Source organism: Canis lupus, chromosome 7, assembly GCF_011100685.1.
Source record: "Canis lupus familiaris isolate Mischka breed German Shepherd chromosome 7, alternate assembly UU_Cfam_GSD_1.0, whole genome shotgun sequence".
NCBI classification, from domain to species: Eukaryota; Metazoa; Chordata; class Mammalia; order Carnivora; family Canidae; genus Canis; species Canis lupus.
The window spans coordinates 75,624,072-75,638,134 of NC_049228.1; the positions used below are offsets into that span (position 1 = coordinate 75,624,072).

General features: G+C 38.0%; 1 protein-coding gene across 6 annotated transcripts in view; it reads right to left on the reverse strand.

Moving 5' to 3' along the window:
* The window catches only part of PPP4R1 (protein phosphatase 4 regulatory subunit 1), a 61,277-nt gene that overhangs the window by 15,335 nt on the left and 31,879 nt on the right, over nt 1-14,063 (reverse strand). For all 6 annotated transcript variants that reach the window (XM_038543861.1, XM_038543860.1, XM_038543865.1 and 3 more), the window contains 2 exons: nt 11,409-11,536; nt 4,001-4,524 (listed from right to left, as the gene is read on the reverse strand). In XM_038543861.1, the coding sequence (XP_038399789.1) occupies nt 4,001-4,524; nt 11,409-11,536 (652 nt within the window). The remainder of the gene's footprint in view (nt 1-4,000; nt 4,525-11,408; nt 11,537-14,063) is intronic.

Here is a 14,063-nt window from a genome sequence, read left to right on the forward strand (position 1 = left end):
ACTGAATTTTATTCCTTCCCTGAAGAAGCTGGTACAGTTAAGCTAAAAACTTTTTAGTAATCTCCAACTCTTCCATATAATATATACTTGTGGTTAGTCACAATTTCTTAACAATTTATTTATTTCAATCAGGGAACAATACGATTCTTCTGATCTTGGCTACCAAAACGGCCCAATTCTTCCACTGAGACAAAAGTGGATAGAAATCTGTATTTTGTGAGCTTGGGCATTTTTTCCTTTAGTAGTCTATGAATCTAGCTTTAGAAAACCAAGGTGGCATCACTTTGGTAATCCTACTTAGCTTGGTGATCCCAAATGCCAGAGATTTTGAAACTGCCCTAGACAAAGACAGAAAAACGTCACATTCCCTAGGTAAGTATTTTAGAAAAGGGGGGATCTCTTACAACTTCCCTCATTGGCATGCCATGTAGGGTATGTTTTTGTTCTAGGACTGAGAAACAGCTTTCTTTTTCCTGACAACAGTATCTTCCTAGTCGATGGAAACACATTTTTTGACCAAAAATCCACAAAGAAAAAAACCCCACCAATGCTTTGACAAGGGTAAGAGTTAAATTAGCAAGACTGCGAAGCAAAGGTCACCTTCTAAGAAGCAGCCCCAGCTTCGTTCCGGCTTGTGACAATACCCCTAAAGGCTAACGAGAAGGGGAAGACACAAGGGACATGGAGGCCTGGGAATGCTCAAACTTCACTTTTCAGCATCTGTCCTAAAAAGCTTTCTCTGGGCATTGCTGCTTTACCATTTTACAGCTCAGCTGACAAGAAAAAATTACACATGTGACAGAACTACTCCAAAAAGGTGGACATTTCTTGACAATTCGTGGCTGCCCACAATGGCAGAATTAGAAATGAGAATGCATCCAAAGTTAAGGTCCAGTCCCTTCAGAACACCTGCTGATACTATGGAAAATCAAGGCACAGTTACTGATATTTAACACAAGTTAAACAGACCCTCAGATTTCAATAAAATAAAACATTCAGGAATTCTGTAGCCTAAACAGAAAATGCTCAACACTGCCCACCTCTTAATTACTGCAGAACATCTGATGCACAGGCAGTCTGTGTGCTGTCACCCTCTGTGCTCTTTGAGGCTGGGACTTTTGTCTGGTTTGTTGCTGCTATATAATTAGTGCTTAGGAAAGGATCCAGCACAACAGTAGGTGCTAAGTAATGCTAAATGAATCAATGAATCAATGCGTATGTTATTGTCATCATTATGGACAGAAAGAACACTGTAATTTCAATTTTTCAATTCAGCAGGCTTAAGAGCTGAATTAGAAAGAGAACCAACTAAATCGCAATATAGCATTTGTATTGAAATCTCTCACCTGCAGCCTGTACATCTGCAGTACTATTTTAAATGAAACAGCATTAGCTATCTTCTGAAATAGTCATATTCTCAAACCTGTATGTGTGTACAGGTCTTTTTGAAAAAGCACACTATCGCTTTTAGCTTATTTGTTAAAAAATTTTTTTTAACATAGCTTATTCAAATATTTCAATTACCATTCGTTAAGTGCTAAGATGTGTCAGAGATCTAGCAGGTACTGGAATGCAGTGAGAGCTCCCAGAACAGGCCTAAAAAGCCAAACTAGTGATCTTTTTTCCATAAAAGTGGAATATAAGATTCACTCAATATATGAATTACTAAAGTTTGATCAACTGGATAACCTGATAAACAGTAAAACTGTTAAAGCTAAAATTTTTAAAGCTTAAAGCTGTAAAGCAAATGTTTATCAAACATTGAGTATCCTTGGCTGTAAACATCCTGAGTTTTTAGGAGTAATTCTGTGTGTCTCAATGCTTCTCATCTGAGGGGGGCAGAGAGGAAGGGATGCAGGCAAATTACTCAGGTAAGAGTCTAATGAAACTCAACTCAATTTTCGCAACCTCATCAAGTTGTCACATAATGCAGACTACTAGGTCAGGGGGTACATCAGCGACAGGAGCAACACTGAGGATAAGCAGAGAGAGCAAAGCTGTTAAGGTTTTCACAAAAAATAACCTACCACAAGAGATAAAAAATAGGATATTCTATTGGAAATATTCCATCCTCTGTTCTTGCCTTTTTTTTTTTTTTTTTAAAGATCTTATTTATTTATTCTCATGAGACACAGAGGGAGAGAGGGAGAGGCAGAGACACAAGCAGAGGGAGAAGCAGACTCCAGGCAGGGAGCCCAACGTGGGACTCAATCCTGGGTCTCCAGGATAAGGCCCTGGGCTGAAGGTGGCGCTAAACCGCTGAGCCACATGGGCTGCCCCTGTTCTTGCCTTTGTTTCAGAATATATGAAACAGGAATGATTAAAAAAGAAAAAGCAAACAAAAGAGAGTGAATTGGTGATACATGGAATAACCAGGATAAATTTCAAATACAGATGCCAAGCAACAGAAACAGACTCAAAAAAGGCTTATATTACTTGATTCTTATTTATGTGGCATCTGAAAGAGGCAAAATCACAGGGACAGAAAATGGGTCAGTGGTTGCTAGTAGCTGGGCAGGAAAGGACAGATGGACTAGAAGGTGCACAGAGGAGTGTTCTAGGGTGGTAGAATGGTTCTGTATTTGGACAGTGGCAGTGGCTGCACACAACTGCATGCATGTCTAAGCTCATACAAGTGTCCATTCAGAATGCTAGAGTCTACTGATAGAAATTATATCCCGATAAACCTACAAGAAAAGGTTAAAAAAAATGAAACCGATCATCTACCAGTTAAATTAAAATAACATTCAACAGTCAAGGATATGAATTTGCCTTCAATCATTTAGTTTTTCTCTAAGTATAAAATTATAATAGAGCAACTTTTTTTTTTTTTTTTTTTAAGATTTTATTTATTTATTCATGAGAGACACAGGCAGAGGGAAAAGCAGGTTCCCTGTAGGGAGCCCAATGTGAGACTCGATACCGGGACTCCAGGATCAGGCCCTGGGCCGAAGGCAGGTGCTAAACCGCTCAGGCACCAAGGTATCCCAAGCATAACAGGTTTTGTATATTTTATACTGAAGCTATCATTTTATCTGCTTTAAAAATTTCCCAACAATGAGCAAACTGATAGTTTAGAAGTTTTAGCTTCTGGAACTAACAAGGTGAAAAAAAAAAAAAGGTAAAGGGAAAAGAAAAAGAGGAGAAAGAAAAAGAAAGAGAGAGAAAAAGAGTGGGATAGAGAAAAAGTCCATGAAGTGATGGAAAATCTGAAGACTTGTAGTTATAGGAAATCCAAAACTGGTTTTTGTTTTGAATACTCTTTCAGATTTCACTGGTTACAAGAGTCATGAGGAGGGTTTTAGTCTTCTAAGGAAAAGACAACACCAGTATTAAGGTCCCAGCCCCATGGACCTTAAGCTGTGTCCTAAGCCCCAGCAGATGGAACAACGGGGACTGGTTCAGGGTGGCTCATTTCTCACTGACTGACTTAGAACATATTTCCCCCCTTTGTAAGAGGCTCCTTTTTAACAAAGAACAACCTTTAAGGCTATCATTCACAATGAAAGGACCTGAGTGATACATGTGCAACCCAATGGAAAAAAATTCGAAACTGAAGAAACAGAAATCCAAATGACTCTTATATTTAGAACTCTTAAAACATCATATTCCATGGGAAACAGGTATTTCTGTCTACTGTTATAAGACCACAGTCCTTTCTTAAAGAGCAACACTGTATCTGCTATTTTATAAAAAAAAGTTAATGAGACCCAGAGCAAAACAGCTAAGGCAGGGCTCCAGATCTGAAGTTGTACAGCACTGTTGGATGGACTGTGAAGATGTCAGGGCCAGTGACCCATCGATCTGTATGCCAGTTAGCAACAGTGATGAGCTCATCTAAATGAGATTTGCTAAGCATCGGATTAATCGTATTTCTCAAGACCCAATACATGATGATGATGGTGAAATAAGTTTTTAAAAGGCATTTTTTTCCGGGAAAAAAAGTCAGCAAATAACGTTTTATAACAGCTGTAAAGAACTTGAGAGACTCTTTCCATACCTTTAACATCTGGATCATCGATGTGTGGCTCTAGATTTTCTATCATTTCTTCAAGTTCCTTCCTGGTGGCCATAGTGATATTTGAGGAACCTGGTATGGTGACTTCAGGTGTTTCCTCTGGTCTCTCTGGGCTGAGAGTATTCCCACAGCCCTGCTCAAGCTCTACATCTAGGTCTATTTCAGGAAGAGGAGTCCTCCAGAAATGGAAGGAGTTGTACAATTCCTGATCTAAGAGAGCTGAATCTGGTGAGCTGGTGCCACCCTCTGGCCGTAATGCAGATTTGTAGTTAGCAGGCTTTTTATCATTCTCATTACTAGCTGCTTCCTGATGAGATTCTGAGGACAAAGTACAAAGTAAAGAGCTGTCCACTGGGACACTTATTTCACCTGGAGATTTCCCAGATGTTTCAGCACGATCTTCCACCATGTTTTCCAGTTTGACACTGGAATTACTAATACTGGGATCTGAAGAAACATCCTCTGGCCTGATCTGTACATCCTCTGGGACTTCTTGATCTCTGATCCTTTTATTGTTTCATTTGGGGCAGGAAAAAAATGAAAGTATAAAAATAATTACTGAAAAAAACTCAATGAAAGACACTACATACAGTATTTAGACAAGTTCAATATTAAAAATTACAGATTATTCATACAAAATGAGTAGTGTATGTACTGGTAATGCTTCTTTTTCCATCAGTTGTTCTGTGTTCAGAGATGTAAACATCTGTTAAGCATAAGTCTAGATATTAAAGCATTACATGAGTTGGAAAAGCTAACATTGCAGAGCCCCAGAATTCTTAAATACCAGGCTAATTCCAATAATAAGGAAAAATTGTAGGAAGATAAATTCCTACAATGCACTTCAAAAATGATCTGGTTCTTAGGATTATGGTATTGCCACTGCTCCAATGATGTATTGCAAAGCTGAAAATTAAAACCTATTTGCTTTTATTAAAAAAGAAAAGGAAAAAACCTCTATACAGTATTAGGAAAGATCCTTATTTACTATCTCAAAATATTAACATCCAGTTTAGTGTAAATGAAGTTTTTTTTTCCTTTCTTTCATACTTTCCAGCTGTACTCCCAAATGTTTTCCCAAGATAGTTATGACTCAATTGATATGGACAGATGGTACAAAGCTCCTAAATTAAAGTCCACTAATAACCACTATCCATTATCTAAACTAAAGCACTGACAGTTAAGTTTTAATGTTTATCCAGTATATTTTGACTCCATTAAATTTAACAAACACGTATTGAGCACCTACTAGGAGCCAGGGAAGGAAACCAGTATTGAGGATCCACATGTGAATGAGGTGCAGGTCTGGGCAAGGAGATTACAATTAGAAGCAAACAGGAGAAACAACCATGTAAGCAAGTAATCACCAGAAAGAGTGTTAAGTACAGAAGTACATACACTGGGCATAGCAGGCAGGATGGAGCGGAAATGAAGAGGCTCAGAGGAAATGACAGAAGCTGCGTTTAGAAGAAACCAGTAAATGTTTATGAGGCTAGGGGAAGAACATGTATTCAAGGGAGAAAAAGCATACACAAAGGCAGGAATCATACAAGACATATTATAGTACTCCGAAAATAGCCATGAGGTTTTTTTGGTGTTGTTTTGTTGTTGTTGTTTTATGGAGAAGGAAATGTTGGGTGACTAGGGTGAAAAGCTTTGCCAGAACCACTGTATGCCATATCTGACACCTCTGGAATGGATCCTATGGGCTACAGGGAATAATGGAAAAATTAGGAGAATCGCATTTGTAGATGTGTGATTTTTGAGAGAGCATCCTGGAAGCAGTGTAGAAAATGGAGTGGAGGTGAGACAGGAGGCAGGAACTCTGGAATGGCAGTGAGAGCCAGAGAGGACTTGGTGAATGAAGGCAGTACGTCTGGGGCTATGAAGAAGTAAACACATTCAAATGATGACAAGACAATAGGATCTGTTTACTTGTTGCATGCTGGAGATGGGAAAAAACAGAGAAATCTGGAAAGACTGCCAAATTTCTGGCTAGTGTGATGGAACAGATTCTGGTAGCACCAACTAAAAATGGAAAACACAAGAATGCTGTGATGAGAAGGCTAATGAGTTCCAGTCTGGTCAGTTCCAACCTGGTCTCCAGGTTGAGTGAGGTATCTCGGTTGCATTCTGGGTGGGGACGTCCATGGGAAACCAGTTAGACACCAGGATCAGAGCTCTATCAACTCAGAAGGACGGGTGCAGGGCACAGATGCCCACAAGGCAAGAAAGATGAATGGAAACATGACAGGCATATGGAGTAACAGAGTGAAGGCATTTTTCTTGTGATGCCTTAGAGAAAGAGGTCAGAAGAGATGTAGGAACTGCAGGCACGGGAGATGGATGAACTCACTGATAAAGCAGTGTTCTTCAAAGAAGCAAGAAAGAACGTGAGCTCAAGAACACAGGCCCACAGACTCAATGGGCCAAGACACACTTCTTTCTAAGAAACATGAGGGGGAAGTAAGAATGGGTGTAGGTAAACTTGAAAGTGAGTGTGGGAAAAAATTAAAGGCGCTCCTGTAACAATATGTGCCTTTAAATATACCCAGTAAAAAGCTATTAAACAGGAGGCTTACCAGGACCATGCAAACGGAAGGTGACACCTGTGGAACATCCCAGTTAAGTAGCTACCACACATGTTCTCATTCAATTATCAACTTCTCTCTGCTAGGCTTTATCTCATGGTCATGTTCACACTGTTTTCAAAGACATGTATCTTTAAAAATACATGATTATTATTTTTAAGATTTTATTTATTCATGAGAGACACACAGAGAGAGAGGCAGAGACACAGGCAGAGGGAGAAGCAGGCTCCATGCAGAGGGTCTGATAACGGACAGGATGCATGTGAGACAGTTGTGCTACACCTGCAGGAGAGCTGGACCCTGACTTCTTTCATCCTTGTCCCAGAGCAGCCCGACATCACCGTAAACCTGTGAGCCTTTCAAGGCCTTGATGATTCCACATTTACTCCTCATTCATAAGATAAGGGACTGGGTTAGACATCCTTTAAGATTCCTTCCCTCTCTGAAACAGTTTTTTTTTTAAGATTTTTTTTTTTTTAACTTTATTCACGAGAGATAGAGAGAGAGAGAGAGGCAGAGACACAGGCAGAGGGAGAAGCAGGCTCCATGCAGGGAGCCCGATGTGGGACTTGATCCCAGGACTTAGGGATCACGCCTTGGGCCAAAGGCGGACCGATGCTCAATTGCTGAGCCACACAGGTGTCCCTCCAAAACAGTTCTTAAGCCTAGTGCTGTTATGCCAAATAAATGTCTTCTACACGAATTACATATTTTCCAACCACATAGTCCTTATTAAAAGACATTTTTTTCTTTTGTTTAAAAAAATTTAGTGGGGTGATTGGGGAAATTTGAATAAAGTCTCCAGATTAGATGAAAGTATTGTATCTGTGTTAATAATATTTTGGTAATTGGACCATGGTTATATATTAATGCCTGCATTCTGAGGAAATACACAGTGTAATATTTATGGTAAAAAGAGTATCATATCTAAAACCTCAAAGAATTCAGAAAAACAAAGCAGTAAAGCAAATATGGTAAAATGTTAACATCTAGAGAATCTGAGGGGCATATGGGATTCTTTGTGCTATTTTTTGCAGTTTTTCTGATATGAAAACTAAATTTAAAAAATTATAGAAACAAGATAATTGTTTGGGGGGAGTGGGAACCAAATGGGTTTAAACTTGTAAGACTTCTGATAAAGTTTTAAAAACCCTGCATTTGAAATACACAAAAAGAACCCAATTAAAAGGCCATTCAAGAAGGCACCTAGGTGGCTCAGTGGGTTAAGTGTCCGTCTCTTGATTTTAGCTTAAGTCCTGATCTCAGGGTTGTGAGATGGAGTCCCACATTGGGTGTGGAGCCTGCGTAAGATTCTCTCTCTCCCTTTGCCCACCCTCCCCACCCCCCGCTCTCAAAAAACAACAATAAAGGCCATTCAGGATGCAAAACTATTCCATGGGCCTGAAATTCCTTAATTCCTTGATTGCTATTCTCACTGTGGCGTTAAGATTAAATTTTAATATTCTTAGCAAAAAAAAAAAAAAAAGGAATGGCTAAATCATTCTATTTGTCTAAGGTTACATTACTAGTCTGTCCAAACTTAAAACTCCTAGTGTATGGTTTTAAAGAGACAAAAAAAAAAAAATTTCCCTACTATTAAATTCCGGGAAGAAGTACACTACATGAATATAGTTGCTTCAAACTGTCAAAAATATAAATTATCTGAATACTGATTTTTCCCAGAGCTGAGAGCTAGTCAATGCAAGATCGAGCTGCTAAATACCAAAATTCTGATATTAGCTGTCAGATTTCCAAATGCTATTACACAAGCAAACATTGTTTTGAAAGCTGAGGAGACCTCTGATTCTGCAAAATGAGAGAATCCCCAATTTCCTAAGAGGTGTGGGTCAATAAGACCACCAGGGTAAGCCAGGGATTTCTCTAACAGAACCTGAATTTTCCTTTAGTGTCTGCATAGGTTTCCTATTAATACCCTCTGAGTTCTGCACTAGCAACTCAAGGCCTAGAAAAATAAGTACATGTATTTCATGGAGAAAATGACCTGTGGAACATCTGGTTCAAGAAGCACTATATCCTGAGACAAAAGCAAAGAACATACATCTTTCCAGTACTGTGAATTAACTAAAAGAAGTTTTCACATCGGTGAAATACTTCCAAATTTGTACCAAGAGCAATCAATCTTATTTTCAAAAGTTGCCATTGTGCTAAACTGACAAGAACACTGGCGTAAGAGGTGTAGCTACTTAAGGCATCTGAGAGGAAATGATCTCCTTACAATTCATTCATGGTTTATTACGTGCCAACTATGTGTCAGGCCCATTGAAGGTGCTCTAATTTGCAAAAATACAGAACTAGACTGCTACAGCAGATGTACTTGCAGTTTGCTGGACAATACACACAAATACACAATTGAAAAGATACAGATCAGAAAGCAGTGCTCTCATTCCGGCACTATTGACAGCCAAGATGCAAAAGCTCTGAATATCCGAAAAATCTCAGGAAAAGAATTTGGGGACGTAGTGAGTCTAGAGACAGCAAACACACTGACAATTTACTTTGTCAAACAGGCATGGATGGAACAGAACAGCTTCACAAACAGAAAGCAAAGAGAACCAAAAGAACACAGTGTATTCGGAGAACGATATATAATAGCTGATCAACTAAGAAGAAAAGAGAATGGTTATTTTACATAATTTAAAATTGCAAATTTGAAGATTTAACTCTGCTTCTGGAAGCTCCCTTTATTAACACCTTCCAAGAAGCACTAATAGCCTGATCTAGGGTGAAGAATACAACTGGTATACAAAGTCAGAGGTTTAAAATCAAGTAAAGCTTCAGAAGAGTATTAAGTGATATTAAATGTTTCCAGAATCAGATGAAACTATATAGCAAATAAATAGTAGTGGAAACAGGCTGTCAAAAACTTGTTTACTTTGTAAGATATTTGTTTGAGAGATCTGAATTCTAAGAAAACTGAAGAGGACCTTGAGAACAGGAACCAAGTTCTTGATTTCTAGCTACAGGAGCTGGTTCATAGTAGGTGCTCAATTAATTTCTGCATAATCAACCAACCAATCTTAAATAACAAAACAAGTTTTAAGATAGAACAAAAGCTAGTACAGTATTTAAGAGGGGGTAAACAAACTAATGGTTCTGAGATTAATAGTACATAGGACTATTTTTTTTTTTTTGAAGTTAGGAAATAAAACTACACAAAAGCTTTCACAGTATTTAACACAACTCCCTCCTTGGCCAGAAATGATCTCTTCTCTCTCCTATACCATTAACAGGAGTCAATAAAGTCTAAAAATATGGTGAAAACCCAACGCTACAAAGAGTACTGACTTGACATTAAGACATACTTCATTACAATGGAAGAGGAATTAAGGTTTGCAGGTAAACGAAAACTACCTTTAAATACCTCTTCCAACGACGTCCTACGCTGGCAGTCAGTACAACTATGGCCACGACGGCCACACCAGCTATTTTTGTCAATAAAGTTTTACTGGAACGCAGCCAGGCCATCTGCTTACGTATGATCTGTAGCTGCTTTCATGATGCAAAGGTAGAGCTGAGCAGTCACGGCAGAGCCTGAAAGTCTTTATTAGCTGGCCTTTTACAGAAAGCCTGCCGACCCCTGACCTATACAATTCTCTGTAAATTCATATTTTCACTTACTAGGCTCTCTCCAGATTTAGGTAGTGAACAAGGTATGCTGACTTTAAAAATGAAAGACAGGTAACATTTCCCCCCATCATCATTTTTGTCAAACTCCTTGCAGCAGCTGTTTTTCAAAAGAACTGACCAAACTTGCTTGCTAGGAAGACAGTTTAGAGTGATTTTCTTCCTTTACAAAAAACAGTACCTCAGGTTTGTTTGGCTATTCAGCAGGACAGTAGGAGAACGGGCAAAAAGGTAAAACAAGGCAGCAGAGAAGAAAGGAAGAACTGCCAAATCAAAACACCAAGAAAGCAAATATCACAGTATCAAGACCTACAGAAGAAAATGTCCATTAGCATCATGACAAGGGAGGGACAAGACACCATGGTAACTCAAGCATTATAGAAGGGCCTGTTTCAAAAACACGTTTCTAAATTATTTCAAGCGTACACCTGTAAAAGTGCATATTTCCCATGCACTAAGATAGGCTTGGTTTTTTTTTCCCCCCCCTGAGTATAGAGTATAATAAATTTTAAAAACTTAAACTCAAAATTTTTTATGTTAAAAAAAACCTTAAAAAACAGAGTTGCCTTTTTTATCTTAATAAGTAGTTGCCCTGGTACTAGAGTTGATATTCTAGTTAGTAAGTACATTAATTTGGTGCTAATCATTACAATACTTTCCCCCTCAATTGTCAGATTATAATCATTCTGCAGAGTTCAAGGTCCACAATTAAATTAATTGACTGAAAGGGAAAAACAACAGTAAGAAATGGACTAGATACTGAAACATTCCTAAATTAGGTTTTACCCCTTAAAACACTAAACCCTTTACACTGTATAACCATTACTTCATCTAGTCTAAATGTCAATAGATGGTTTACTAGGTAACTGATTTATTAAATAAACTTATTAAAAAATTATCATCATATCCATCATTTTGCACTTTTCTCTATGGACAGATCAAGCTCAGTGTACTACATGCATCTTCATCTTCTCACATAACATGAAACATTTAACAAATGTATTTAAAATATAGCTCTTTAAAGATATTTACTGATTTTTAGAATCAAGAGAAATAGCAAAGTCTCTGAAACGACCATTTATTATAAGATAGAAAAAATGAAAAATATGTCCACAAGCAATAAAGCTGGAAAGTAAAGCTTAAAGAAATCATACCTATTTTTGTCTTCTACTGATGTATCTTCTGAGCTTTTGCTTTCTTCTTTAAAATACTGGCCTGAGCTAGATGGATTAGCAAAAGTAGATATGAAAGGTCCCAGGGACTGAAAAGCTGCTTGGCGAACCTGGAAAGAATAAGAGAGTGGTAATAAAATATAAAAATAAGGGATCATTAACAGTCTACTTTCCATATACCAAAGTATGGTTAAGAGAGTAATAAGGTATTTTCTAAAAAACCTTCCCAGATTCAGAATCGTAAATCATTCTTCTGCTAGGATTTAGCTTCTTTATAAATTTTTTTACTTTTGATTTCTTAAAATCTGAATATTTAAACCACAAAAATATGAATATGAGACCCCATAAAGCATCTGTATAGAATTAAAGGAAATCCCATAGTGTTCTCAAGGAAAACAGAATGAAGAAAACCAAGATTGCCAAACAGAAAATGTAGAGCAATAAAGTCGACAAAATGTGATAAATCCATTTCATGTTTTCTGTTAGGAAAGACTATAATTTGCTTACTACAAGGAAACAAGGTAGGTGTGCCAGAACTATAGATGCACTTATCAGAAATAGAATATTGACTTAAAATGTTTCACAAAAATCTGGATGTACATACTACTGTTACCCATGAATGTCTCAAGTAGAAGAGCTGAAAAAGATGTTACAGAACTTTATTTCATACCGCATTCCTATATTATTTTTGTAATCTTGATTACAAAAAAATTGGGGGAGGGTGGTTTTACAAAAGGAAGCAGAATGACAGACACCATCTGCAAGAGGCAACTATGATGGGAGAAACTGCAAACCAATGTCTCTAAGAACCTGCCCTTTAGGGGCATCTGGGTGGCTCAGTGGGTGAGTGTCTGCCTTCAGCTCAGGCCATGATCCCGGGGTCCTGGGATCGAATCTTGCATCAGGCTCCCCACAGGGAGCCTGCTTCTCCCTCTGCCTATGTCTTTGCCTCCCTCTGCATCTCTCATGAATTAAAAACAAACAAAAAAAAAAGATCCTACCCTTCTCCGTGATTTAAAATGAAGATTACATGACGTGTAAATTTTGTGAAGACAAATACAGGTGAAGCATGCCTATTATTAATATTTACCTTCTAAGGAAGCAGATACAAAATGATTCAATTGGTTTTTTAAAAGGCTAGAATTATACACATGATAGCAAAAAGAAGTGTATGTGTGAACTTACAGACTTTCTCCTTTATAGTCAATAAATGCTATTGCCATAGAAACATAAAAGGTTAACTTTTAAATTTATATGCATGAGTTTACTCTGGATACTGTTAAAATTCTGAGCTTATCTCAAACAGGCATAGGATTTACATATACCTCAAATAACAGATTTAAGGAGTCCTTTATTTTAATATAAACATAATCCCAAATTAACAGGAAATACTGTATATCACTAAACCAAGACAATGATAAAGTTTCAAAATGAAAACATTGAATAAGCTTCATAATCTAACAATCTTGTATATTTTAAACAACATTAAAATCATGCTAAAGCTTAACAGTCTTTCCCTCTATGTAGAAGAGTCTGTTTGGAAAATGAACATGATAAGGTCCTGAGATCTATTTCAGGCATGACAGCATAAGGAGTGCCACTGACCCATTGTCCAGTGAAACGGTTGAAAATGGAAAGAAAAACTCCCAAACCCCACCAATGAAAACACCTGGAAATAGTCCTAAGGGCAAATAACAAAAGAGGGAATAAACATTCAATTAAAAAACATTCAATTAAAAAACCTGAGCGTCTGTGGTATTTGAATCAGGGAGGCAGAACCTCTACTCCAAAACACTGTAGCCAGAAACACTGGGCTTCCTCTCTTCTAGCTTCCAGCCAGAGAGCTTTCCATGTGTTTCTCATCCTGCCCCCAGCAACCTGTTGCTTAGTGCAATGGGGAAGTGGGGAGTACTCCCTTCTTCTGCATAACAACCACTGGTAGAATGGAGGCTCTACTTTGGATGTGGCTCAGAACACCGGGCCCTAAGAATACTCAGAATACAGTCCTGCCCCAGCTTGTAAGGCCAGGATAGATAGGCCAGAAGAACCTAGGGCTGCTGTCCTTCCCACACCCACCAAAATGTGGTCATTCCATGAGGGGATACAGGCATCTAAGCATGCCCAAAACTGTGCCTCCTGGGATGGGAGGGAGTGAGAGTTCATTGACAAATAAGGAAGTAACAGTAACAAGCGTCAGAGAGGGATACCAGTACCCAAATTTGCTGTATTATCTAAAATGACCAGTTTAAAAACAAAACAGAAACAAAACAAAAACTGTAAGGCATGCAAATGAAAAAAGTATGATCCATACACTGGGGAAAAAATTAGGGAACAGAAATTATGTGTGAGAACACTAAGATGTTGGACTTAGAAAGAAACCTTAAAGTGACCATTATAAATTGTTCGTGGAACAAAAGGAAAGCAGAGTAAAGAAGTAAAAGAAGGTGTGAGGACAGTGTCATATAAACAAAGGTTAATGAAGAGACCAGTTGGGAATTCTGGAGTTGCAAAGTACAATAATTGAAATAAAAAACTCACCACATAAACTTATGTAGATCTGAACTGGCAGAAAAAAAGAATTAGTGAACTCGAAGTATATTAATACAGATCAGGCAAAGAACAGAGAAAAAAAAGAAA